Here is a 27,680-nt window from a genome sequence, read left to right as displayed (position 1 = left end):
TATTTGTGCATGTAGAGACAACTGAAGAGCAATGTTTCAGTTTCCTTCCCTCTCTTCCTCCATCCTGACCTTGTCCACATCCTTCGCAACCAGATAAAATCAAGTTCAGACTCTGAAGGACATTTGGTCAGTAGATTACACACAATCAAAAATATCAACTTTTATTTTAAAATGTTAAACTTACTACAAGCTGATCAGGAAAGGTCAAATATGACTTCTTCAAACATGCAATATTTGAAATTGGAAAAATTTGGCTTATAACTAATAATTTTTAAGTTGTAAGAGCATTTCATGAAGATGTTGCCTGCTTCAAATACTCAATAAGATCTTCTCTCCCACTCTTTTTAAGACCAGCAAAGACCATTTTAGTTCCAGGGATATATTTCTTTGGGTTCTCCAAATATTCCATCAGTCTCCTCTCCCCAGATAACACCTATAAAGGTGAAAATAAGTTTTAAGTTTGTGAAGTTATATTTGTAAGGTTTACTTTCTGATGTGACCCACACTTGTGAACAAAAGATTACTCTTGGACTCAGTAGGAAGGTTATTATAACTGAGAATACTTAGTTTCTGACCTACAAGAAAATTCCAAAATTAGTCTTCGGTGATCTACTCTTGGGCTTCTTTGTAGAAATCCAATGCTGTTTAAGATTATCTAAGGTACACCAATGAGCTACCAACCCAGACATGTTGGGCCTAAGTAGTATGCCATCCTCCTAGAATCACAGAGAATTCCTTCTATCTTAGAGGTCAATTAACCCAAATCCTCATTTTGCAGATGAGTAAATGATGACCCAAAGAGAGGATAATAACTTACCCTAAGATGACAAGGCTACACAGAGTAAAGAACTGGTGACTAGTAACTTATATTTCCGTGTTTTTTTGTTTCTCTTTTTCCCAATCACACCAAGCTGCCTCTGTCAGGATCTCTATCAAAAACCTATGATTTCAGGAATCCAGTTTTACAATGAGAGAGAGAGGTTGCACCCAATGTTTTTCCTTTCTAAAGCCAGTTGAAGAGAACATGAACAAAGAGAACAGAAATGCTAGTTCCACTTTCAATAAAATTTTTCAGTGAGTGCCTCTACCACCAAACTTGATACACTTAGAAGACTACCAAGGACAGAAAACCTGGACCAGAGTGAGAGGACACTTTTCACTGATTTCAAAAGAAGAGAAAAGTTCTCCAAAATAGGTGACAAATCCTGAGGGGCAGAGTCATAACTCTCTGTTGGGCCCAAAAAGAGTAGGGTACATATTGGCTGGCTGTGAAAGTCTCCCTCAATTCAATTTGATACCATGGAGGGCCAGGGAAGCCAGGAGCAAAGAAGAAAACACATCTTCAAAAGAATGATTCTACCTTGTTATAGGATAAAAGAGAAACTTGAGGTGTTGGATAACCCTGGAGCTGCCAGTCTTTGTCAGCTGAAGAGCCAAATAACCCTGCAGCAAACATACACACATACACATAGCTCTAACACATAACTGTGGGTGAGGAAGATCTTATAACCAACTGGAACACTCAAACCCTCACTCTTACTGTCCTTCTGCAAATAACCAATCAAGGACAAATTGTCCTAATCAAAAGATGAATAGCAATCAGAAAGGAATCACCATGAAAGAGTACTGAAAACACACACACAACATACACACACACAGCAGAAAGGAATAGAAAAAAAAAGTTAAATGAAAAATACACAACAGGGGCTTCCCTGGTGGCGCAGTGGTTAAGAATCTGCCTGCCAATGCAGGGGACACGGGTTCGAGCCCTGGTCTGGGAACATCCCACATGCCGCGGAGCAACTAAGCCCGTGTGCCACAACTACTTAGCCTGCGCTCTAGAGCCCATGAGCCACACCTACTGAGCCCACGCGCCGCAACGACTGCAGTCCGCGTGCCTAGAGCCCGTGCTCCGCAACAAGAGAGGCCACCGCAATGAGAAGCCCGCGCACCGCAACGAAGAACAGCCCCCGCTCACTGCAACTAGAGAAAGCCCACGGGCAGCAATGAAGACCCAACGCAGCCAAAAATAAATAAATAAATAAATCTATTTTAAAAAAAAAAAGAAAAATACACAACAAAAATTATATACACTAAGCAGAAAAAAATCAGGAGTACATTCCCATGGATTCAGAAAAGGTCTTTATTATTTGTAATGAGGTGGATGGACCTAGAGTCTGTCATACAGAGTGAAGTAAGTCAGAAAGAGAAAAACAAATACCATATGCTAAAGCACATATATGGACTCTAAAAACATGGTACAGGGACTTACCCAGTGGTACAGTGGTTAAGAATCCACCAGTCAAAACAGGGGACACGGGCCCTGGCCCGGGAAGATCCCACCTGCCGCGGAGCAACTAAGCACATGCACCACAACTACTGAGCCTGTGCTCTAGAGCTCGTGAGACACAACTACTCAGCCCACGTGCCATAGCTACTGAAGCCTCTGTGCCTACAGCCCACGCTTCACAACAAGAGAACCCACAGCAACAAGAAGCCAGTGCACTGCAACAAAGAGTAGCTCCCACTCAGTGCAAGTAGAGAAAGCCTGCACACAGCAACAAGGACCCAGTGCAGCCAAAAATGAACAAATTTATTTTTTAAAAATAAATAAATTTATTTTTTAAAAAAATAAATAGGGCTTCCCTGGTGGCACAGTGGGTGAGAGTCCGCCTGCCAATACAGGGGACGTGGGTTCGTGCCCCGGTCTGGGAGGATCCTGCGTGCCGCGGAGCGGCTGGGCCCGTGAGCCATGGCCGCTGGGCCTGCGCGTCCGGAGCCTGTGCTCCGCAACGGGAGAGGCCACCGCAGTGAGAGGCCCGCATACCGAAAAAAAAAAAAGAAAGAAAGAAAATAAATAAATAAATAAATATTTTAAAATAAATAAATAAATTTTTTAAATAAATAAATAAATATGGGGACCTTCAAGATGATGGAGGAGTAAGATGTGGCGATCATCTTCCTCCCCACAAATACATCAGAAATACACCTACATGTGGAACAGCACCTACAGAACACCTACGGAATGCTGGTAGAAGACCTCAGACTCCCAAAAGGCAAGAAACTCCCCCACATACCTGGGTAGGTCAAAAGAAAAAAGAAAAAACAGAGACAAAAGAACAGGGACGGGACCTGCACCTCAGGGAGAGAGCTGTGAAGGAGGAAAAGTTTCCACACACTAGGAAGCCCCTTCACTGGTGGAGACGATGTGGTGGGGGGGGAAGCTTCAGAGCCAGGAAGAAGAGCGCAGCAACAGGGGTGCAGAAGGCAAAGCAGAGAGATTCCCACACAGAGGATGGGTGCCGACCAGCACTCACCAGCCCGAGAGGCTTGTTTCCTCACCCGCCAGGGCAGGTGGGGGCTGGGAGCTGAGGCTCGGGCTTCGAAGGTCAGATCTCAGAGAGAGGACTGGGGTTGGCTCCAAGAACACAGCCTGAAGGAGGATAGTGCGCCACAGCTAGCTGGGACGGAGTCCAGGAAAACCTCTGGACCTGCCTAAGAGGCAAGAGACCACTGTTTCGGGGTGCGCAAGGAGAGGGGATTCAGAGCTCCGCCTAAACAAGCTCCAGTGACGGGGCGAGCCGCGGCTATCAGCACAGACACCAGAGACGGGCATGAAATGCTAAGGCTGCTGCTGCAGCCACCAAGAAGCCTGTGTGCAAGCACAGGTCAGTATCCACATCTCCCCACCCATGAGCCTGTGCAGCCCGCCACTGCCAGGGTCCCGTGACCCAGGGACCACTTCTCGAGGCGAGGCGAACACACAGCGCGCCTCAGGCTGTAGCAACGTCATGCCGGCCTCTGCTGCCTCAAGCTCACCCCGCATTCCGTACCCCTCCCTCCCCCAAGCCTGAGGGAGCCAGAGCCCCCGAATCAGCTGCTACTTTAACCCCATAATATCTGAGCGGGAACAGACGCCTTCAGGCGACCTACATGCAGAGGCGGGGCCAAATGCAAAGCTGAACCCCAGAAGCTGTGAGAACAAAAAGACAAAGGGAAATTTCTCCCAGCAGCCTCAGGAGATTAAATCTCCACAATCACCTTGATGTACTTGGCATCTGTGGAATAGACAAGGAATCATCCCAAAACGGAGGCGGTGGACTTTGGGAGCAACTATAGACTTGAGGCGTGCTTTCTGCATCTAATTTGTTTCTAGTTTTATGTTTATCTTAGTTTAGTATTTAGAGCTTATTATCATTGGTAGATTTGTTTATTGATTTGGTTGCTCTCTTCCTTTTTTGTTTTTATAAACATATATATATATTTTTTTTCCTTTTTCTCTTTTTGTGAGTGTGTAACTGTATTCTTCTTTGTGTGATTTTCTCTGTGTAGGTTTGCTTTTACCATTTCTCCTAGGGTCCTGCCTGTCTGGTTGTTTTTCTTAGTATAGTTTTTAGTGCTTGTTATGATTGGTGGATTTGTTTTATGGTTTGGTCTCTCTCTTCTTTCTTTCTTTTATTACATTTTTAAATTTTTAACAATATTTTTTATTTTAATAACTTTATTTTATTTTATTTCTTTTCTTTTCTTCTTTTTTTCTTTCTTTCTTTTTCTTCCGTTTCTTCTGAGCCGTGTGACTTACAAGCTCTTGGTGCTACAGCCAGGTGTCAGGCTTGAGCCTCTGAGGTGGGAGAGCTGAGTTCAGGACATTGATCCACCAAAGACCTCCTGGCCGCGTGTAATAGCAAACAGCCAAAGCTCACCCAGAGATCTCCATCCCAACGCTAAGACCCAGCTCCACTCAACAACCAGCAAGCTACAGTGCTGGACACACTATGGAAACCAACTAGCAAGACAGGAACACAACCCCACCCATTAGCAGAGAGGCTGCCTAAAATCATAATAAGGTCACAGACACCCCAAAACACACCACCGGACATGGTCCTGCCCACCAAAAACACAAGATCCAGCCCCATCCACCAGAACACAGGCACCAGGAAGCCTACACAAGCCACAAAACCAACCTTACCCACTGGGGGCAAACACCAAAAACAATAGGAACTATGAACCTGCAGCCTGCAAAAAGGAGACCCCAAAGACAGTAAGTTAAGCAATATGAGAACACAGAGAAAAACACAGCAGATGAAGGAGCAAGGTAAAAACCCACCAGACCAAACAAATGAAGAGGAAATAGGAAGTTTACGTGAAAAAGAATTCAGAATAATGATAGTAAAGATGATCCAAAATCTTGGAACCAGAATGGAAAAAATACAAGAAACATTTAACAAGGATCTAGAAGAACAATAGAGCAAACAAACAATGATGAACAACACAATAAATGGAATTAGAAATTCTCTAGAAGGAATCAATAGCAGAATAACTGAGGCAGAAGAACAGATAAGTGACCTGGAAGATAAAATAGTGGAAATAACTACTGCAGAGCAGAATAAAGAAAAAAGAATGAAAAGAATTGAGACAGTCTCAGAGACCCCTAGGACAACATTAAATGTAACAACATTCAAATTATAGGGGTCCCAGAAGAAGAAGAGAGAAAGAAAGGGACTGAGAAAATATTTGAAGAGATTATACTTGAAAACTTCCCAAATACGGGAAGGAAAATAATCAATCAAGTCCAGAAGCGCAGAGAGTCCCATACAGGATAAATCCAAGGAGAAACACACCAAGACACATGTTAATCAAACTATCAAAAATTAAATACAAAGAAAAAATATTAAAATTAGCAAGGGAAAAACAACAAATAACATACAAGGGAATCCCCATAAGGTTAACAGTTGATCTCTCAGCAGAAACTCTGCAAGCCAGAAGGGAGTGGCAGGACATACTGAAAGTGATGAAAGAGAAAAACCTACAACCAAGATTACTCTACCCAGCAAGGATCTCATTCAGATTTGACAGAGAAATTAAAATCTTTACAGACAAGCAAAAGCTAAGAGAATTCAGCACCACCAAACCAGCTTTACAACAAATGCTAAAGGAACTTCTCTAGGCAGGAAACACAGAGAAGGAAAAGACCTACAATTACAAACACAAAACAATTAACAAAATGGTAACAGGAACACACATATCAATAACTACCAAAAATGTAAATGGATTAAATGCTCCAACCAAAAGACACAGACTGGCTGAATGGATACAAAAACAACACCTGTATAATGCTGTCTACAAGAGACCCACTTCAGACCTAGGGACACATACAGACTGAAAGTGAGGGGATGGAAAAAGATATTCCATACAAATGGAAATCAAAAGAAAGCTGGAATAGCGATTCTCTTATCAGACAAAATAGACTTTAAAAAAAGACTATTACAAGAGACAAAGAAGGATACTACATAATGATCAAGGGATTAATCCAATAAGATATAACAACTGTAAATATTTATTCACCCAACATAGGAACACCTCAATACATAAGGCAAACAATAACAGCCATAAAAGGGGAAACTGACATTAACACAATCATAGTAGGGGACTTTAACACCCCACTTTCACCAAAGCACAGGTTATCCAAAATGAAAATAAATAAGGAAACACAGGCTTTAAATGATACATTAAACAAGATGGACTTAATTGATATTTATACGACATTCCATCCAAACAAAACAGAATACACTTTCTTCTCAAGGGCTCATGGAACATTCCACATGATAGATCATACCTTGGGCCACAAATCAACCCTTGGTAAATTTTAGAAAATTGAAATCATATCAAGTATCTTTTCTGACCATAATGCTGTGAGACTAGATATCAATCACAGGAAAAAAACTGAAAAATACAAACACATGGAGGCTAAACAATACACTACTAAATAAGCAAGAGATCACTGAAGAAATCCAAAAGGAAATCAAAAAATACCTAGAAACAAATGACAATGAAAACACGACAACCCAAAACGTATGGGATGCAGAAAAAGCATTTCTAAGAGGGAGGTTTATAGCAATACCATCCTACTTTAAGAAACAAGAAACATCTCAAATAAACAACCTAAACTTACACCTAAAGCAATTAGAAAAGAAGAACAAAAAAAACCCCAATATCAGCAGAAGGAAAGAAATCATAAAGATGAGATCAGAAATAAATGAAAAAGAAATGAAGGAAACGATAGCAAAGATCAATAAAACTAAAAGCTGGTTCTTTGAGAAGATAAACAAAATTGATAAACCACTAGTGAGACTCATCAAGAAAAAAAGGGAGAAGACTCAAATCAGTAGAATTAGAAAATGAAAAAGGAGAAGTAACAACTGACACTGCAGAAATACAAAAGATCATGAGAGATTACTACAAGCAACTATATGCCCAAAAATTGGACACCCTGGAAGAAATGGACAAATTCTTAGAAAAGCACAACCTTCCGAAACTGAACCAGGAAGAAACAGAAAATATAAACAGACCAATCACAAGCACTGAAATTGAAACTGTGATTAAAAATCTTCCAACAAACAAAAGCCTGGGGCCAGATGGCTTCACAGGTGAATTCTATCAAACATTCAGAGAAGACCTAACACCTATCCTTCTCAAACTCTTCCAAAATATAGCAGAGGGAGGAACACTCCCAAACTCATTCTACAAGGCCACCATCACCCTGATACCAAAACCAGACAAAGATGTCACAAAAAAAGAAACCTACAGGCCAATGTCACTGATGAACATAGATGCAAAAATCCTCAACAAAATACTAGCAAACAGAATCCAACAACACGTTAAAATGATCATACACCATGATCAAGTGGGATTTATGCCAGGAATGCAAGGATTCTTCAATGTATGCAAATCAATCAATGTGATAAACCATATTAACAAATTGAAAGAGAAAAACCACATGATCATCTCAACAGATTCAGAAAAAGCTTTCGACAAAATTCTACACCCATTTACAATAAAAACCTTCCAGAGAGTAGGCATAGAGGGAACTACCCTCAACATAATAAAGGCCATATATGACAAACCCACAGCCAACATCATTCTCAATGGTGAAAAATTGAAACAATTTCCAAGACAAGGTTGCCCACTCTCACCACTATTACTCAACATAGTTTTGGAAGTTTTAGCCACAGCAATCAGAGAAGAAAAAGAAATTAAAGGAATCCAAATCAGGAAAGAAAAGTAAAACTGTCACTGTTTGCAGATAACATGATACAATACAAGGAGAATCCTAACAATGCTACCAGAAAACTACTAGAGCTAATCAATGAATTTGGTAAAGTAGCAGAATACAAAATTCATGCACAGAAATCTCTTGCATTCCTATACCCTAATGATGAAAAATCTGAAAGAGAAATTAAGGAAACACTCCCATTTACCACTGCAACACAAAAAATAAAATACCTAGGAATATACCTACCTAAGGAGACAAAAGACCTGTATGCAGAAAACTATAAGACACTGATGAAAGAAATTAAAGATGATCCAAACAGATGGAGAGATATACCATGTTCTTGGATTGGAAGAATCAACATTGTGAAAATGACTATACTACCCAAAGCAATCTACAGATTCAATGCAATACCTATCAAACTATCAAATGGCATTTTTCACAGAAGTAGAACAAAAAATTTCACAATTTCTATGGAAACAACAGACCCCGAAAAGCCAAAGCTATCTTGAGAAAGAAACATGGAGCTGGAGCAATCAGGCTCCCTGACTTCCAACTATAATACAAAGCTACAGTAATCAAGACAGTATGGTACTGGCACAAAAACAGAAGTATAGACCAACAGAACAGGAAAGAAAGCCAAGAGATAAACCCACACACATATGGTCACCTTATCTTTGATAAAGGAGGCAATGGAGAAAAGACAGCCTCTTCAGTAAGTGGTTCTGGCAAAACTGGACAGCTACACGTAAAAGAATGAAATTAGAACACTCCTTAACATTATATACAAGAATAAACTCAAAATGGATTAAAGACCTAAATGTAAGGCCAGACACTATAAAACACTTAGAGGAAAACATACGCAGAACACTCTATGACATAAATCACAGCAGGATCCCTTTTGACCCACCTCCTAGAGAAGGGGAAATAAAAATAAAAATAAACAAACAGGACCTAATGAAACTTCAAAGCTTTTGCACAGCAAAGGAAACCATAAACAAGACGAAAAAACAATCCTCAGAATGGGAGAAAATATTTGCAAACGAAGCAACTGACAAAGGATTAATCTCCAAAACATACAAGCAGCTCATGCAGCTCAATATCAAAAAAAGAAACAACCCAATCCTAAAATGGGCAGGAGACCTAAATAGACATTTCTCCAAAGAAGATAGACTCCCAACAAAAACATGAAAGGATGCTCAACATCACTAATCATTACAGAAATGCAAATCAAAACTACAATGAGGTATCACCTCACACCAGTCAGAATGGCTATCATCAAAAAATCTACAAACAATTAATGCTGGAGACAGTGTGGAGAAAAGGGAACCCTCTTGCATTGTTGGTGGGAATGAAGGACAGTATGGAGGTTCCTTAAAAACTTAAGATAGAACTACCATATGACCCAGCAATTCCACTACTGGGCATATACCCTGAGAAAACCTCAAGTCGAGAACGGACTTGAGGACACAGGTGAGGAAGGGGAAGCTGGGATGAAATGAAAGAGTAGCATTGCCATATATACACTACCAAATGTAAAATGGATGGCTAGTGGGAAGCTGCTGCATAGCACAGTGAGATCAGCTCAATGTTTTGTGATTACCTAGAGGGTTGGGATAGGGATGGTGGGAGGCTCGAGAGGGAGGGGATATGGGGATAGATGTATACATATAGCTGATTCACTTTGTTGTACAGCAGAAACTAACACAACATTGTAAATCAATTATACTCCAATAAAGACAAAAAAAAGACTTATCAGCTAAGAAAAAAGGTCTTTATAAATCAAGGGCTTATAGCAGAGCTACAAAGGTTCAAGGAGATGATAAAACAGAAAGATATAAATGACAGCAAAAAGAATAGATACTACTGATAGCACAATCAGGCTTGAAAATATTGATAAAAACAAAATGAGAATAAAAAGTTTAAAACAATCATAGGAAAAATAACAGATACAGAAGACATTTAGACAAAAGATATCCCAAATATGCACAACTGATGGCCCAAGTAAGATTTCTTTAATAAAAACAAATGAAATAGTATAAAATTATTAAAACATATAATTCAAGAAAACTTTCAAAAATAAAAGTCCTAAAAAACAAACAACCCAATCCAAAAATGGGCAGAAGACCTAAATAGACATTTCTCCAAAGAAGATATACAGATTGCCAACAAACACATGGAAGAATGCTCAACATCATTAATCATTAGGGAAATGTAACTCAAAACTACAATGCAATATCATCTCACACCGGTCAGAATGGCCATCATCAAAAAATCTACAAACAATAAATGCTGGAGAGGGTGTGGAGAAAAGGGAACCCTCATACACTGTTGGTGGGAATGTAAATTGATACAGCCACTATGGAGAACAGTATGGAAGTTCCTTAAAAAACTAAAAATAGAACTACCATATGACCCAGCAATCCCACTACTGGGCATATACTCTGAGAAAACCATAATTCAAAAAGAGTCATGTACCACAATGTTCATTGCAGCTCTATTTACAGTAGCCAGCACATGGAAGCAACCTAAGTGTCCATCAACAGATGAATGGATAAAGAAGATGTGGCACATATATACAATGGAATATTACTCAGCCATATAAAGAAACGAAATTGAGTTACTTGTAGTGAGGTGGATGGACCTAGAGTCTGTCATACAGTGTGAAGTAAGTCAGAAAGAGAAAAACAAATACCGTGTGCTAACACATATATACGGAACCTAAAAAAAAGGTCATGAAGAACCTAGGGGCAAGACAGGAATAAAGACACAGACCTACTAGAGAATGGACTTGAGGACACAGGGAGTGGGAAGGGTAAGCTGGGACAAAGTGAGAGAGTGGTAGTGTATATATGGACATATATACACTACCAAATGTAAAATAGATAGCCAGTGGGAAGCATAGCACAGGGAGATCAGTTCGGTGCTTTGTGACCAGCTAGAAGGGTGGGATAGGGAGGGTGGGAGGGAGGGAGATGCAAGAGGGAAGGGATATGGGGATATATGTATATTTATAACTGATTCACTTTGTTATAAAGCAGAAACTAACACACCATTGTAATGCAATTATACTCCAATAAAAATGTTAAGAAGAAGAAGAAAAAAAAAGTCCTGAATCCGCCAACTGGAAGAACACATGTCCAGGAAAATCTGAAACAGATCAATCAAGGCTTATACACAGCCTAGTAAATTACTAAATTTCAATACGAATTTTACTGAAACTTAGGGGGAAAAGAGTAAAATAAAAATAAAACCAAGTAACTTATAATGGAAAATAATCAGGCTGGCTTCAGATTTCTCCGAAGAAAAATTCAACATGAAGCATACAAAATCCTGAGAAAGTAAAAGTATCATCCAATCATTTTATGTCTAGCCAAACAATTCAAGTGTAATGGGAATCCATCGATCTTTTCAAACATCAATAACTGGGGTAATATGGTTCCAGTAATTCTTTCTTGGCATAACTACTGATAGATAATCTTCTACCAACCAAAAAATAAATATAGACACTATGGTAAAAGCTGGGAATAAGCACTAATACAATCTAAATGTAGTACAAATGTTAAAGCAACTGTGGTAATTATAGTTAATAGGATATAAATTATATGTATCATGTCAAAGCAGAAATAACAACATAAGCAGCTCAGTTAAGTGTATGAAAAAATTGGAGGTGGTATAACCACTTTGATTCTCTCATCCTTCAGAGTGAAGAATAGACAGATATTGCTTAAAGTAGTTAAATAAAATAATAGAGGCATACAATATAACAAAGTATGAATACAGCCACTAAAATTATAAAGAATAATATTACCATATAAAATTAGTTGGTAAAGGGAAAGGAATAGGGGAGGATAGGGAGACATGAATATACATAATTTCCTATCACTCATACTGGGAAGTATCCTTTTGAACTATCTGAATTTTCATATAATATAAATGGATTTCAAAATATTTTTTAAATTATTAGTACATTTATGATTTTATGTGTCCTACTGCTTATTTTAACAGATCTGACATGACAAAAGGAAAAAGATAAAAATTAATGATAATAATAAGTTAGTTCAGCTAATACGTTAACCCCATGATATGATTTCATTAAAGGCCGAAGAAGACCTGAGTCTGAATCTTAGTTATATCACTTGTTAGCACACAACCCTGGGCAAATCATGAGTTAATTCAATTTGTTTCAATTATCATTGCCCCCAAAATGCAAACAGCATATAGTTATTCAATAATATATATAAAGTACTATTCTCAAAAGAAAAATTGTATCCATTTACTGATGTTTAAAAAAAAAAACAATACAGATGCTCAACATCACTAATCTTTAGGGAAATGCAAACCAAAACCACAAGGAGAAATCACTTCACACCCATTAGGAAAGCTATTATCAACAAACAAACAAACAAAAAACAAAATAACAAGTGTTGTCTGAGATGTGGAGAACTTGGAATCCTTATGTATTGCTGGTGGGAACATAAAATGATAGAGCCCTTATGGAAAATGGTACAGCTATCTCTCAAAAAATTAAACTCAGAATTTTCATATGATTCAGCAATTCCACTTCTGGGTATTACACCCAAAAGAAGTGAAAGCAAGAACATGAACAAATATTTATATCCCATGTTCATAGCGTCATTATTCATAATAGCCAAAATTGGAAGTAACCAGTGTGTCCATTGATTGATAAACAAAATGTGGTATATACATACAATGGAATATCATTTAGCCTTTAAATGGATGGAAATTATGACACATGGTACAACATGAATAAACCCTAAAGACATTATGCTACATGAAATAAGCTAGTCACAAGAAGACAAATACTATGTGACTACATTTATATGAGGTACCTAGAGTAGTCAAATTCAGAGACAAAATAGAATGGGGGCTTCCAGGGCCAGTTTAATGGGTACAGAGTTTCAGTTTGGGAAGATAAAAAACTTCTGGAGATGGATGGTGGCGATGGCTGCAGAACAATGTGAATGTGCTTAATGCTACAGAACTGTACACTTTAAAATGGTTAAAATGGTAAATGTTATGTTATACATATTTAGCTACAATTTTTTAAAACCACACAATATAAAATTATTGCCACAATCACGAATTTTGTAAAACTATACTCTAAGCAAGTCATATGGAACAATCTTCTTTAAAATATGAGAATTTCCTTATTCTTTTGAAAACTAAAATGGTGTAATTATTTCCAACAGAAAGACCATACATGGAAAATAAACTATGGTTGACAGTTTTCCACAATTTGTATCAAAACTGAACTACTGACTTCTTGGCTCTTCTTATCAAGTCTGTCTTTGATCAAGCTGTCCTAAAGTATTTTTTAAATCTTTATTTATTCTAAATAATACTATTTTAAAACCCTGTTCAATTAACTTAGTAAGCTACTTACATTATTTTTTCCAGCTTTACTGAGATATAATTGATATATAACATTCTATAAATTTAAGGTGTACAATATGTTAATCTGATACACTTATATATTGCAAAATCATTACCATAGCATTAGCAGAAACCTCCACCCCATCACATAATTACCATTTCTTCTTTGTAGTGAGAACATTTAAGATACACTCTCTTAGCAACTTTCAAGTATATAATACAGTATTATTAGCTATAATCACTATGTTTACATCAGATACCCAGAACTTGTTAATCCTATAGCTGGAAGTTTGTACCCTTTGACCATTATCTCCCCATTACCCTAACTCCCCACCCCTGGTCACTTACCCCTCTCTACTTTCAATTTTTCTAAGCTTGGCTTTTTTAGATTCCACATGTAAGTGGTATTATACAGTATTTGTCTTTCTCTGTCTGACTTATTTCATTTAGCATAATGCCCTCAAGGTTCATCCAAGTTGTTGTAAATAGCAGGATTTCTTTCTTTCTCATGGTTGAATAATATTCTATTGTATATATACGGTACATCTTCTTTATTCATTCATCCACTGATGGACTCTTAGGGTATTTCAATATCTTGGCTATTGTAAATAATGCTGTAATGAACATGGTGGTGCAGATATCTCTTCAAGATTCTGCTTTCATTTCCTTTGAATATATACCCAAAGTGGGATTACTGGATCATATGGTAGGTCTATTTTTAACTTTTTGAGGAAACTACATATTGTTTTCCACAGTGGCTTACCAATTTGCATTCCCACCAACAGTGTAAAAGGGTTCCCTTTCCTCCACATCCTTCCCAATAATTGCTATTTCCTGTCTTTTGATAATAGCCATTCTAACAGGTCTAAGGTGATAATCTCACTTGAATTGCCATGATTATTAGTAATGATGTGTACCTTTTCATGTATCTGTTGGCCATCTATAAGTCTTCTTTGGAAAAATGTCTATTCAGTTCCTCTGTATATTTTTTAATCTGGTTGGTTTTTTCTCTATTGAGTTGTATGAGTTCTTTATATATTTTAGATATTTACCCCTTATCAGATATATGATTTGCAAATATGTTCTCCCATTCAGTAGGTTGCCTTTTAATTTTGTTGACTGTTTCTTTTGATGTGCAGAAGCTTTTTAGTTTAATTAGTCCCATTTATTTATTTTTGCTCTTGTTGTTTGTGCTTTTGGTGTCATATCCAGAAAACCACTGTCAAGACCAATGTCAAGGAACTTTTCCCTATGTTTTCTTCCCGAAGTTTTACGGTTTCTGGTCTTATGTTTAAATCTTTAATCCATTTCAAATTAATTTTTGTCAGTGGTGAACAATAAGAGTCCAATTTCATTCTGCTACTTATTATTCTTATGTCATTAGTAGAACTAAAAAATAATTATATTATATCCCCAAATAAGTCATAAATATTAATTAAACAATCTGACTCAGGAAAATTTTATTTCTAATTATTAAATAATGTTAAAGCCAAGCTGTATACAGCCTTTTATCTTTGATAAAAACCTATAATAAAAGACATATTTGTAATAAGCTTTAATATGATTTTAAATCAATGTTAATAAGCAAAAAAGTCTTTAAAATATTGGCAGCTAGAGGGACAAATGTTAGGTTATAACTGTTCTAAAAATCAGGACTTCAAAAGTTGACTGCTCTTATAATAGGATAATAAAATAGTAAAATGACACTATAGAAAAATATTACTTTAAAAGTTAAAGAGCCATATAAATGCATACAATAAATGCAAGTTTAAGACTGATTTATTCAATAGTCTATCAATTGTAAATCCTACTGCAATAAATGCAATTCCATTCTCATACTAACTGCCTGGAGTTAGCACAGACTCCAAAGTCCCCAACAAGACTGCCTCACTTCAGACACCAGCTGCAAGTTCAGGGTCCCCAGTCCATCCAAACTTCTAACCAACTGACTATAAATTTAAGGGTTCCCAGGACTCCCTTAGGTTTTATAATTTGCAAGAACAACTCACAGAACTCAGGAAAGCACTACTTAAAAATTACAGTTTTACTATAAAGGATACAAATCAGTACCAGCTAAATGAAGAGACCCAGATGGTGAGGTCTGGGAAACTCACAAACACAGAGGTCCCTGGCCCCGGCCCTGTGGAATCATGACTCATCCCCCTCCAGTACACTGATGTGTTTACCAACCAGGAAGCTCAAGTAGAGCTTCCAGTTGAAAGTGGCCAGAGTTTTTAGTGGGGTTCCATTACATAGGCATGATTGATTGAATCACTAGCCATGTGCTTGAACTCAATCTCCAGCCCCTCTCCTCTATCCTTGGAGGTCAGACCGATATCACCTAGCCCAAAGCCCCAGTTCTCTAATTACATGGTTGGTCTTTCCAGCTTGCCCAGCCCCCATCCTGAAACTATCAAGGAGCCTACTACAAGTCATCTCATTAGCATAAACACAGGCTGTAGTCCCAGAACCCAACCCTGAGTAACAAAGATGCTCCTATCACTGGGAAATTCCAAGGTTTTAGAGATCCCTCCCAGGAACCTGAGACAAAGACCAGACAATTCTTTATTATAGAATATCTACTAACCAGCATTTCTGCATATACTAAATACAATGATATTGTATTACTAACAACTACACTGATGTTTAAGAAGGTGATAAACACGCCTGACTTGACAAAGATTAAATTTTATTCTATGTTGTTTTAATATAAGTATTTTTATCAATTATCTATGTATTTATTTGATATATATGTGGTCCTTTATTGTGGGTGCCCCCTGAATAAAGTTATGTTGAGACCCTAACCCCTGGTACCTCAGAATGTGGCTTTATTTGGAAATAAGGTCATTGCAGGTGTGCTTAGTTAAGTTGAAAAGAGGTCACACTGAGTAAGATAGGTCTCTCAATCCAATTTTACTAGTATCCTTGTAAGAAGGCCATGTGAAGACAGAGACACACTGGGACAATATGACAATGAAGGTAGAGACTAGAGTTATGCAGCTGTAGGCCCAAAATACCAAGTTTACTGGCAAACCACCAGAAGCTAGGAAGAAGCAAGGGAAGATTGCCCTCAGGTTTCAGAAAGAGCATGGCCCTGCCAACAACTTGATTTTGCACTTCTAGCCTCCAGAACTATGAAATCATAAATTTTCACTATTTTAAGCCACCTAATTTATAGTACTTGGTTACAGGAGCCCTAGGAAACTATTACCATCCTCAAATGCTAAGATGTAGTAGTAGTGCTCTAAAACAGACTTACCATATACTCCCCACGCCATCCTAGTTTGCTTGGACACCCAAGTCTAGGAACAAATGGCTTTGCCAGCTCTCCATCCTACTAAACTGTATTGCTCTCAAGGCTTTGAGAAAATGCAAAGTATCTTATTTTCACATACACAAAAAAACTGACAATCTAGACATGTGTGAACTTTGTTTTAGTCAAACCATTTGACTATCTATAAGGTTTCTTTCCCCAAAATTCCAGGTAACAAAAATTTCTTTACATCTTATCTATCTGTAGTGTAAGTAACTGACAATTAGCCTTTTTGATTGTAATGTAAGTGCTGGACATCAAGCTTTTAATTGCTGAGGCATCCCCTTCAAAGACATCTGTCTTGAATAAATGCACTGCCAGCTATACAAGTAGATAAAGAGCAAGGATGCCCACCCATGAAGTTCCCTTTTTTCGGAAAGGCAGACCCATATAACTGACCATTTGACTGACTGGCTTGCTTTTTCCCTTCCCATGCTTTAATTCCTGCTTTTATATTTTAAATTCACCAATAAAGAGTGAACCCACAAAACCCTAGGCACCCCACTCTCAGCCCCAATAAAAGCAAAACCCCAAGCCCATGCTCTCTTTCTACCTGATACCACACTGGGTAGCCCCACATATGCTGTGTACCCTCCAGGATCTGTGAGTAATAAACTTTGTTTTTTTGTTTTGTTGTTGCTAAAGTGCGTCTTGCAATCATAATAAGAACCATAGCAATTATACTCCAATAAAGATGTTAAAAAAAGACTGCTGATCACAGATCATCATAGCAAGTAAAATAATAATTTAAAAGTTTAAAATATTGTGAGAATTAACAAAATGTGACAGAGACACGAAGTGAGCAAATGCTGTTGGAAAAATGGTACTGAGAGACTTGCTTGGTGCAGGGTTGCCACAAACCTGCAATGTCTGAGAAGTGTAATAAAGGTATGCCTATACAAGTTTCACAAAAACAAACAAACAAACAAAAACCACAACAGGCTGAAACCAACTGCAAACACTATCTTACTAGAAACATTAACACAGGTTGAAATAAGTAGAATTCCTCTTTTGACAAAGTGTAAGCTACTATATGTGCACTCAAAAAATAATGCACAAGACGCCAACTCACCTTATTAAAGCCTTTCTCTTGCAACATGGTCTGCAAAGCTCAATCAAATGAGGTACTTTAGTCTATACGAGCACTAAAAAAACCTATTAAAAATTTTTTTAATACTAAATTCAAATCACTTATAAAGAGGACTTATAGCTGCCAATAATTTATATTTAAAACTTCTCCAAACACCAAACCCAGATAAAGACATCACAAGAAAATTTAAAAACCAGTATCTCTAAAGCAAAAATCCTCAACAAAATACTAGCAAGCTAAATCCAACTGCACTGTTAAAAGAATAACACACTAGGGCTTCCCTGGTGGCGCAGTGGTTGAAAGTCCGCCTGCCAATGCAGGGGACACGGGTTCGTGCCCCAGTCAGGGAAGATCCCACATGCCGTGGAGCGGCTGGGCCCGTGAGCCATGGCCACTGAGTCTGCGCATCTGGAGCCTGTGCTCCGCAACGGGAGAGGCCACAACAGTGAGAGGCCCGCGTACCGCACAAAAAAAAAAAAGAATAACACACTATGACCAAGTGAGATTTATCCCAGGAATGCAAGAATGGTTCAACATAAGAAAATCAACATAATATACCACATTAACAGAGCAAAAGGAAAAAAAAACACATGATTATCTCAAGAGATGCAGAAAAAGCATTTAACAAAATCCAACACCTATTCATGATAAAAACATCCAGCAATAGAAGGGATCTTGCTTAACATGAAAAACAGGATTTATGGAAAACCGACAGCTAGCACCAAATTCAAGGTAAAAAACTGAAAGCTTTCCTCCTAAGATCAAGAACAAGACAAAGGGCTTCCTTGGTGGCACAGTGGTTAAGAATCCGCCTGACAGGGCTTCCCTGGTGGCGCAGTGGTTGAGAACCCGCCTGCCGATGCAGGGGACACCGGTTCATGCCCCGGTCCGGGAAGATCCCACATGCCGCGGAGCGGCTGGGCCCGTGAGCCATGGCCGCTGAGCCTGCGCGTCCGGAGCCTGTGCTCCGCGATGGGAGAGGCCACAGCAGTGAGAGGCCCGCGTACCGCAAAAAAAAAAAAAAAACAAACCAAGAATCCGCCTGACAATGCAGGGGACACGGGTTCGATCCCTGGTCCGGGAAGATCCCACATGCCGCAGAGCAACTAAGCCCATGCGCCACAATTACTGAGCCTGCGCTCTAGAGCCTGCAGGCCACAACTACTGAGCCCATGTGCCACAACTAATGAAGCCCACATGCCTAGAGCCCGTGCTCCACAACATGAGAAGCCACAGCAACGAGAAGCCACCACTACGAGAAGCCCGCACACCGCAACAATGAGTAACCCCCGCTTGCTGCTACTAGAGAAAGCCTAAGCGCAGCAACAAAGACTGAACGCAGCCAAAAATAAATAAATTAAATAAGTTAATTAAAAAAGAAACCCAAAAACAAACAAGACAAAACAAAGATGCTCACTCTCTCCAGAGCTATCCAGAATTCTACTGGAAGTCCTAGCCAGAGCAATTAGGGAAGAATAAGAAATAAAAGCTACTCAGATTGGAAAGGAAGAACTAAAACTATCTCTATTCACAGGTGACATAATTCTCTATATACAAAATTGTAAAGAATATACAGAAAATCTACTAGAGCTAATAAATGAATTTAGCAAAGTTGCACAGTACAAGATCAACATACAAAGATCAGCTGTTTCTACACACAAGCAGTGAACAATCTGAAAAGGAAATTTTAAAAACAATTCTATTAATAATAGTACCTAAAAGAATAAAATAGGTAGGAATAAATTTAATCAAGGAGATGAAAGACTTGCACACTGCAAATTACGAAATACTGCTAAATTTAAGAAGACCTAAATAATAGGAAACGCAACCCATGTTCACAGAATGTAACATTAATAGTGTAAAAATGGCAATACTCCCCAAAGCAATCTTCAGATACAATGCAATCTCTATCAAAATTCCATAGGCCTTTTTTGCAGAAATGGAAAAGGTGATCTTCAAACTCATGGAATTGCAAAGGGCCCTGAATAGCCAAAACAACACTGAAAAATAAAAACATAGTTGGAGGGCTCATCCTTCCCAATTTCAAAATTTACTACAAAGCTACAGCCATCAAAACAGTGTAGGGCTTCCCTGGTGGCGCAGTGATTGAGAGTCTGCCTGCCGATGCAGGGGACACGGGTTTGTGCCCCAGTCTGGGAGGATCCCACATGCCGTGGAGCGGCTGGGCCCGTGAGCCATGGCCGCTGAGCCTGTGCATCCGGAGCCTGTGCTCGCAACAAGAGAGGCCACAACAGTGAGAGGCCCGCGTACTGCAAAAAAAAAAAAAAAAAAAAACAGTGTAGCACTAGTATAAGAATAGATGTACAGACAAATGAAAGAGAATTGAAAGTCCAGAAGTAAACCCTAACATATATGGCCAACTGATTTTCAATAAGGCTGTACAATGATTTTTAACCATTCAACTGTAAAAGAATCTCTTCAACAAATGGTGCTAGGAACACTAGATAACCACATGCAAAAGAATGAAGTTGGACCACCACCTCACTCTATATAAAAAATTAATGATAATTAATTTTGGTTAATTAAAAGTAGGTCAGTGACCTAAATATCAATATGAGATAAAACTATAAAGCTATTAGAAGAAAACATAGGGTAAATCTTTATGACCTTAGATTTCATGATAGATTCTCAGATTTTACACCCAAACACAAGCAACATCAACAACAAAAATAGATAAATGAACTTCATACAAATTAAAAATCACTGTTTATCAGAAGACATTATTTTAAAAAATGAAGACAATCTACAGAATAAGAGAAAATATTTGCAAGTCACTTATTTGATAAGGGTTTAGTGTCCAGAATACATAAAAAATCTTATAACTTGACAAACAGAGGCAAACAACCCAAATAAAAAATGGGGAGAGAATATAAACAGACATTTTTCCAAGAAAATATACAAATGGCCAACAAGCACATGAAACAATGCTCAGTATTATGGATCATTAAGGAAATACAAAGCAAACTCACCAGGCACCACTTCATACCCACTAGGATAGCAATTAAAAAAGAAAAAGAAAGAAAAGAACAAGTGTTGGTGACTATACAGAGAAATAAGAATCCTCCTACATTGCTGATGGAAAAGTAAAATGGTGCAGCCACTGTGGAAAACAATCTGACCTTTCCTCAAAAAGTTAAATGTCGTTAACTGACCCAGCAATTCCACTCCTAGGTATAGATCTAAAGTAACTGAAAACAGGGACTTAAACACTTTTTCAGAAACATTCATAGTAGCACTATTCACAATAGGTAAAAGGTGGAAACAATCCAAATGTCTATCAACTGATAAATGGATAAACAAATTGTGATATATACATACAATGGAATAGTATTCAGCCATAAAAAAAGAATGAAGTATTGACACATGCCTCAACTTCAATGAATCTTGAAAATATGCTAAGCAAAAGAAGCTAGACATAAAAGATCATGTATTACATGATTCCTCTTATATGAAATATCTGGAGTAGACAAATCCATAGAGACAGCAAATGTTACTGAATTTTACACTTTAAAATGGCTAATTGGGGGCTCCCCTAGTGGCGCAGTGGTTGGGAGTCCGCCTGCCGATGCAGGGGACACGGGTTCGTGCCCTGGTCCGGGAAGATCCCACATGCCGCGGAGCGGCTGGGCCCGTGAGCCATGGCCGCTGAGCCTGCGCATCCGGAGCCTGTGCTCCGCAACGGGAGAGGCCACAACGGTGAGAGGCCCGCGTACCACAAAAAAAAAAAAAAAAAAAAAAAAGGCTAATTGTACGTTATGTAAATTTTATCTCAATTAGAAAAATAGAAAGAAAAATAAATAAAGTAAAATAAAACAAAACAAAATAAAATAAAAACCTTTCCAAACAGTGGTGTAGTAGTGATCTGAAATTTGGGCCTGTAAGAAATGCTGAGATACCAAGAACAATTTTTTTTTAAATTTTATATCTTTATTGGAGTATAACTGCTTTACAATGTTGTGTTAGTTACTGCTGCACAACAAAGTGAATCAGCTATATGCATGCATATATTCCCGTATCTCCTCCCTCTTGCATCTCCCTCCCACCCTCCCTATCCCACCCCTCTAGGTGGTCACAAAGCACCGAGCTGATCTCCCTGTGCTATGCGGCTGCTTCCCACTAGCTATCTGTTTTACATTTGGTAGTGTATGTATGTCCATGCCACTCTCTCACTTTGTCCCAGCTTACCCTTCCCCACCCACCTTGTCCTCAAGTCCATTCTGTACACCAAGAACAGCTTAAAAACTAGAGTTGTACCCTATTTTTAAGTGAATGCTAATTATATACGTAAATATATAGAGATATAGATATCTCCAAGAGTAATAAATTGCTTTGCAAAGATATTACAGTCTTTTGCAACCATTTTGAATTTCAATCCTAAAATTAACTGTCATCTACACACTTTCCACCAACAAAGAAATGACTGAATATACTTTTTCAAACTATATAACATTCCCCACACCCTGCTAAGAATCACTACTACAAATAAAAAATTGCCATTATGCCATTAAAACATGATTTGATTTTTTAAAATTTAGCTCATGCTTTTTCAAGATATATGTATTGCATAAAATGAAGCTCCTTGTATAGGCAAAAAACTTATGCCACAGAGGATTACTAAGTTCTCTGATCAAAAAGATGACCAGGGCCTCCCTGGTGGCGCAGTGGTTGAGAGTCCGCCTGCCGATGCAGGGGATACGGGTTCGTGCCCCGGTCTGGGAGGATCCCATATGCCGCGGAGCGGCTGGGCCCGTGAGCCATGGCCGCTGGGCCTGCGCATCCGGAGCCTGTGCTCCGCAACGGGAGAGGCCACAGCAGTGAGAGGCCCGCATACCGCAAAAAAAAAAAAAAAAAAAAAAAAAAAAAAAAAAAAAAGATGACCAGTTATCCAAATACAGATCTTATGACATAAATCAATATTTCCATAATATAAACATGTGAATTTCATTTTTAATTCTGCAACTTAGGAAATTATTATATCAAATCCTGTGCCTTCTTCTTTGCTACAAAGTTTCTGGTTCTCTCCAACAATTGCCTAGTTTTTACCTTTGTTTTTGTTTGCATCGGTATAAGAAAATATGTCTTGTTTTTCTGCCAAAAAGGCCCCAGAGGTTTGGACCAGTCTTGTGTTTTCCACCTTTTTCCACTGTGTGGCACTGAGCACATTTTTGAACAAAGATCTTCTTGCCTGCCTCAGCATTTGCCATTTTGTTCTGCAATGAAACATTAAACCACAAACCAAAGAAAATATCTGATTTGCAAGGCTGGATAAAAAGGAATTTCATCACTTTGACTGAAGTGAATACTAATGATATTAAACCAAAATATAATTTAAAGCAGACATGCTTTAAATTCTGAGTGCTCAAAAACACAAACATATTATAGCATCCAATTTTATAAAGAATCATCTCACTTATCAGGTTTATTCTGAATTTCTAGCCATTTCTACTTCAGAAACTGCTGTTGGTATAAGCCTGGTTTTCCTTCAGCCTTCAAAAAATTACAGTAATTTACCTAAGTCAACAATATTCTATTTTTCTTTTCACTTCCAAAAAGTAGAGGTGCAAACAGTGACGTGAAGCATATATGTCTAAATTGGTATTCCCTTACTTAAAAATAATCACATAACAATTTGGAAAGGTGATTAAATATGATATTTATTATGATTATTTACATGCCTGCAATAATAGACAAAACTATAAAATCTCATATAGAAGTGAGGCCACAGCAAGCTACATGTAATATCTAATTTCCTATTTACCTTACACTCTCAGCTGTAAACAAATCTACCAGACTAAATCAAGCATTACCTAAAAACAATCAAACATTACTGGGTTCAGTCAGCATTAGTACATGTAGTAGAAAATATACGGTTCTAAGTAAGGAAGGTTTTGTTACACAGTGATAGATATACACAATAAATTCTGCCTAAAGATATTTCGGTAAGACTGCCAAAAACTCGGGGTTTCCCTGATGGCACAGTGGTTAAGAATCCGCCTGCCAACGCAGGGGACACAGGTTTGATTCCTGGTCCAGAAGATTCCACATGCTGCGGAGCAACTAAGCCCGTGTGCCACAACTACTGAGACCGCACTCTAGAGCCCGCGAGTCACAACTACTGAGCCCGCACACCACAACAACTGAAGCCTGTGTGTCCTGGAGCCCGTGTGCCTCAACTACTGAGCCCACACGCCACAACTACTGAAGCCCGCGCACCTAGAGCCCAGGATCCGCAACAAGGGAAGCCACCACAAAGAGACGCCCTAGTACCGCAACGAGGAGTAGCCCCCACTGGTTGCAACTAGAGAAACCTCACGCACAGCAATGAAGACCCAATGCAGCCAAAAATAAATTTTTTTAAATAAATAAATAAATAAAATAAAGAATTCTTACAAATAATAAAAAACAATTTAAAAAAAAGACTGCCAGGGCTTCCCTGGTGGCGCAGTGGTTGAGAGTCCGCCTGCCGATGCAGGAGACACGGGTTCCTGCCTCGGTCCGGGAAGATCCCGCATGCCACGGAGCGGCTGGGCCCGTGAGCCATGGCCGCTGAGCCTACGCATCCGGAGCCTGTGCTCCGCAACGGGAGAGGCCACAACAGTGAGAGGCCCGCGTACCGCAAAAAAAAAAAAAAAAAAGACTGCCAAAAACTCTGTTGTGTACCTAAATAAATGCCTCTTCCATCTAAAATGATATAAAAACTAAAATAATTTTAACTTATTGAAAAAAATTTAGTTTGAAATGCTAATGAATGCAGTACCTGGGTTTTGTTTTCCTGCAGTTTGTATTCTTTAAAGAATGGTTGCGGGGGAGGTGGGAATGGGGATGGATTCCACATAAGAGTTACTGTTACAGAAATAATGAAAATACCTAATTCTTGACAGTACAGTTCTAAGCACATTTTTACCTTCAAAACTCAACCGAGAACTAGAAAATGTTTGTGTTATTCTGACAATACTGAAAAACAGTATTGTTTAACTAAAGTAACTATTACTCAGAGAGAGGCTAGTACTTCATATACAGTAACTTGCAAAATTAGTATCTTCCTAACTTTTTAAAATCTGTGTGGAAACCCAAATCACTGTCAATAATCCACTTAAAAGGAGGACAGAAGTTTCCTTTGGGCAGTATCCAAAACAACTCAGCTGTTCATCAGTGTTTTAGGTCTGATAAAAAGGGAAGCAAGAAAACACACTTTATCCAAGAGACGCTTACTTTAAAATTTCAAACTTCAATAATTTCTACCTGTGTGAGTTTTACCAACTCTCTGTACAGGTACAGAATTCATTGAGCCTTTGAACAAGGGCCATAGAGAGGAAAACTTTAGTCACAAAAACAAATGTATGACCTTTTAGCAAAATGCATTCACTATAACAATAAAGTTGTATAATATAAAAACAAAATGTCATCTTAGTACTAACTAAAGAAACTTTCTTTCCAATTTTTATATAAAGCAGAAAGATCAGATTGATTCTTATACCAATTAAATTTTACTGGTAATTCAGGAAACTAGACTTTTTTTAAAAAAAGGAAAAACAAATTTCTTTACTCAGATTTTACATGCAAGTCAGTTATAAGAAAATACATTGATACATTGTCACTGTTCAAACTACCAGTATTTAACACAATTAAAACACTCACTGCTGCCGTATTTAATCACTGCTGTGCAAGTATCTACGACCCCTCTTCAAAGTGCATTAAAACCAGTAGATGCAGCAATGGCAGCAAGGGAGGGGGCAGGAAGACTAGGAAGGATATCAAGGGAATTCACTTTGTCTTATAATCATTTGGCACTGTACCAGTATTTAGTAATTAAGAAGAAATATCTCACTAAAATAGGAAAAGATATGACATCTGGTATGAGAATGATCACTCATCCAAAAACGAAGTAATTCTAAAGCTAAATAGACCAGGCTAAGAGTAGCAAACAATTTCACATGCTTACTACTTGCCAGGCATAGTATAAGCCCTTTATATATTATTAAAGCCATGTGAGATAGATACTATTAATATCTCTATTTTTACAGATGAGGAAAATGAAGCCCACAGGGGTTAAGTTGCTTGTTTAAAGTCACAAGTTGGTGAGAAGTAGAGAGAGATGGTGAAAGGTGAGAGGTTTAAATATATAATCCTAGACTTTCAATTTTAACAGTTCCCTTCTAAAAGTGATCTAGGCAACCCTGTGTTGAACATAATGTCTGATACACTGCAGATGCTAAACTGAGTCACAGTACTTAAAGAGGAGTAAGTGAAAAACTTTTTAATACTGGTACATACCATTGTCATTTCTAACTTTTCCCATAAAAAGAGGAAAGTGGTAAGAACAATCAAGACACCCTTAAAGCTTTCGAAGTTTACAAAACCCAAATAATTGAAGTAATGAAAGAGGAAAGGAAAGCTCACTAAAATATTTTAAAGAATACTACCACACAGATTTTAAAAAATTAAGTGGGATTCTGCATGTTGCAATGGAAAACAGTACTGCAGTGGAGTGCATCACAAAGATGTGACCCTGGGTGAATCACTTGATGTCTATGAACACACATCCCCCCACGCCCGCCACACACACAGGTGTCTATAGCCTTTCCCCTTTCTAATCTTCTGTGCTTGACCCTCTGAACTGGAACAAGAATCCAGCTTTCCAAACTCCCAATCTGGACTCCTCCATGCCACCACCTCCATTTGGAGGCTGACTTCTGCCAACATGGGCTGAAGGCTCGACTCAAAATCAGTCCCACTCATAAATTAGAAAGGCTGCTAGGCTTCCCTGGTGGCGCAGTGGTTGAGAGTCCGCCTGCCAATGCAGGGGACACGGGTTCGTGCCCCGGTCTGGGAGGATCCCACATGCCGCGGAGCGGCTGGTCCCGTGAGCCATGGCCGCTGGGCCTGCGCGTCCGGAGCCTGTGCTCCGCGGAGGGAGAGGCCACAACAGTTAGAGGCCCGCGTACCGAAAAAAAAAAAGAAAGAAAGAAAAAAGAAAGGCTGCTGCAGAGAGGTCCCTCTCTAGAAACTGTCTTCTGTAGCACTTTTAGGGATACCCAGGCCCCACCTGGCTGGGGCTAAGGCGAGCTTCTTACTAACCAAACGGTTGGATCCTCCTCTCTGAGTGAACCCAGGCCCAAATTGCATCGTGGTCGATAACCGATACTCAGATCATGAGGGCCCGGCCCACCCCTCCTAGCTAGTCCTATACTTACCACAGGGCCAGCGGCTCCGTCCTCCGCTTCCCCAGAGAACCTTTAACATCAACTGTGCGGCGGCTCGGCCAAAGTGTGCACCCCAAGTTCAAGGCTGGCTGTCCGGCGGCTGCAGCGCCTCGAAAGCCGCACTGAAAGGCCGGGCCTGCAGGTGCTTCTCGTGGACGCCAGCCAGTGGCAGGCGGGGCTCCATCGGCACTGCTGATTGGCTCCCAAATCCCACAGAATCTCAATTCTCGCAGGGGCTTAAAGCCTCGCGCTGCCGAGCCGTCACTGACCGAGTCTGAATGTGATAGAGTGAGGGTTCGGCTTTGTTTGTTTCACTTTTACCTAACTGAAGAGTTAAATTATCTATGTATATTCACAATATGTACCAGCTCTTGCCTGAAGTAGGAATTCAACGTTTTATGAATGGTCCGTTAGTATTTGATTGCGGGAGTCAAATCACGTCAATAAATGAATAAGGCAACTACTTTTTCTATGGGCAAGACACGGTGCCAAGCAACTTGTAAGGACAAACACTGACCTGAAGCGCCAATTTTCTATGAGTTATAATCCAGCTGGGGCAAGATTTAAGTACATTAAAAGTTAAATCATTATAAATGAGCTACATAA

The 27,680-nt window shown here is 38.9% G+C and overlaps 1 protein-coding gene across 1 annotated transcript; it reads right to left on the bottom strand.

The window, feature by feature from the left end:
• Positions 1-289: 289 nt before the first annotated feature.
• LOC308621633 (cytochrome c 2-like) lies at positions 290-23,075 on the bottom strand (the record flags this gene model as incomplete). The annotated part of the gene is given in 4 exon segments (XM_081242290.1): positions 290-410; positions 412-433; positions 22,915-22,952; positions 22,954-23,075. Coding segments are annotated over 4 exon segments (303 nt in total).
• Between the last annotated feature and the right edge of the window lie 4,605 nt (positions 23,076-27,680).

This window comes from Mesoplodon bidens (assembly GCF_964165515.1).
Source record: "Mesoplodon bidens genome assembly, chromosome: 8".
NCBI lineage: Eukaryota > Metazoa > Chordata > Mammalia > Artiodactyla > Ziphiidae > Mesoplodon > Mesoplodon bidens.
Note: the sequence above shows the minus strand (reverse complement) of the source record. Positions and strands in the feature narration are given on the sequence as shown.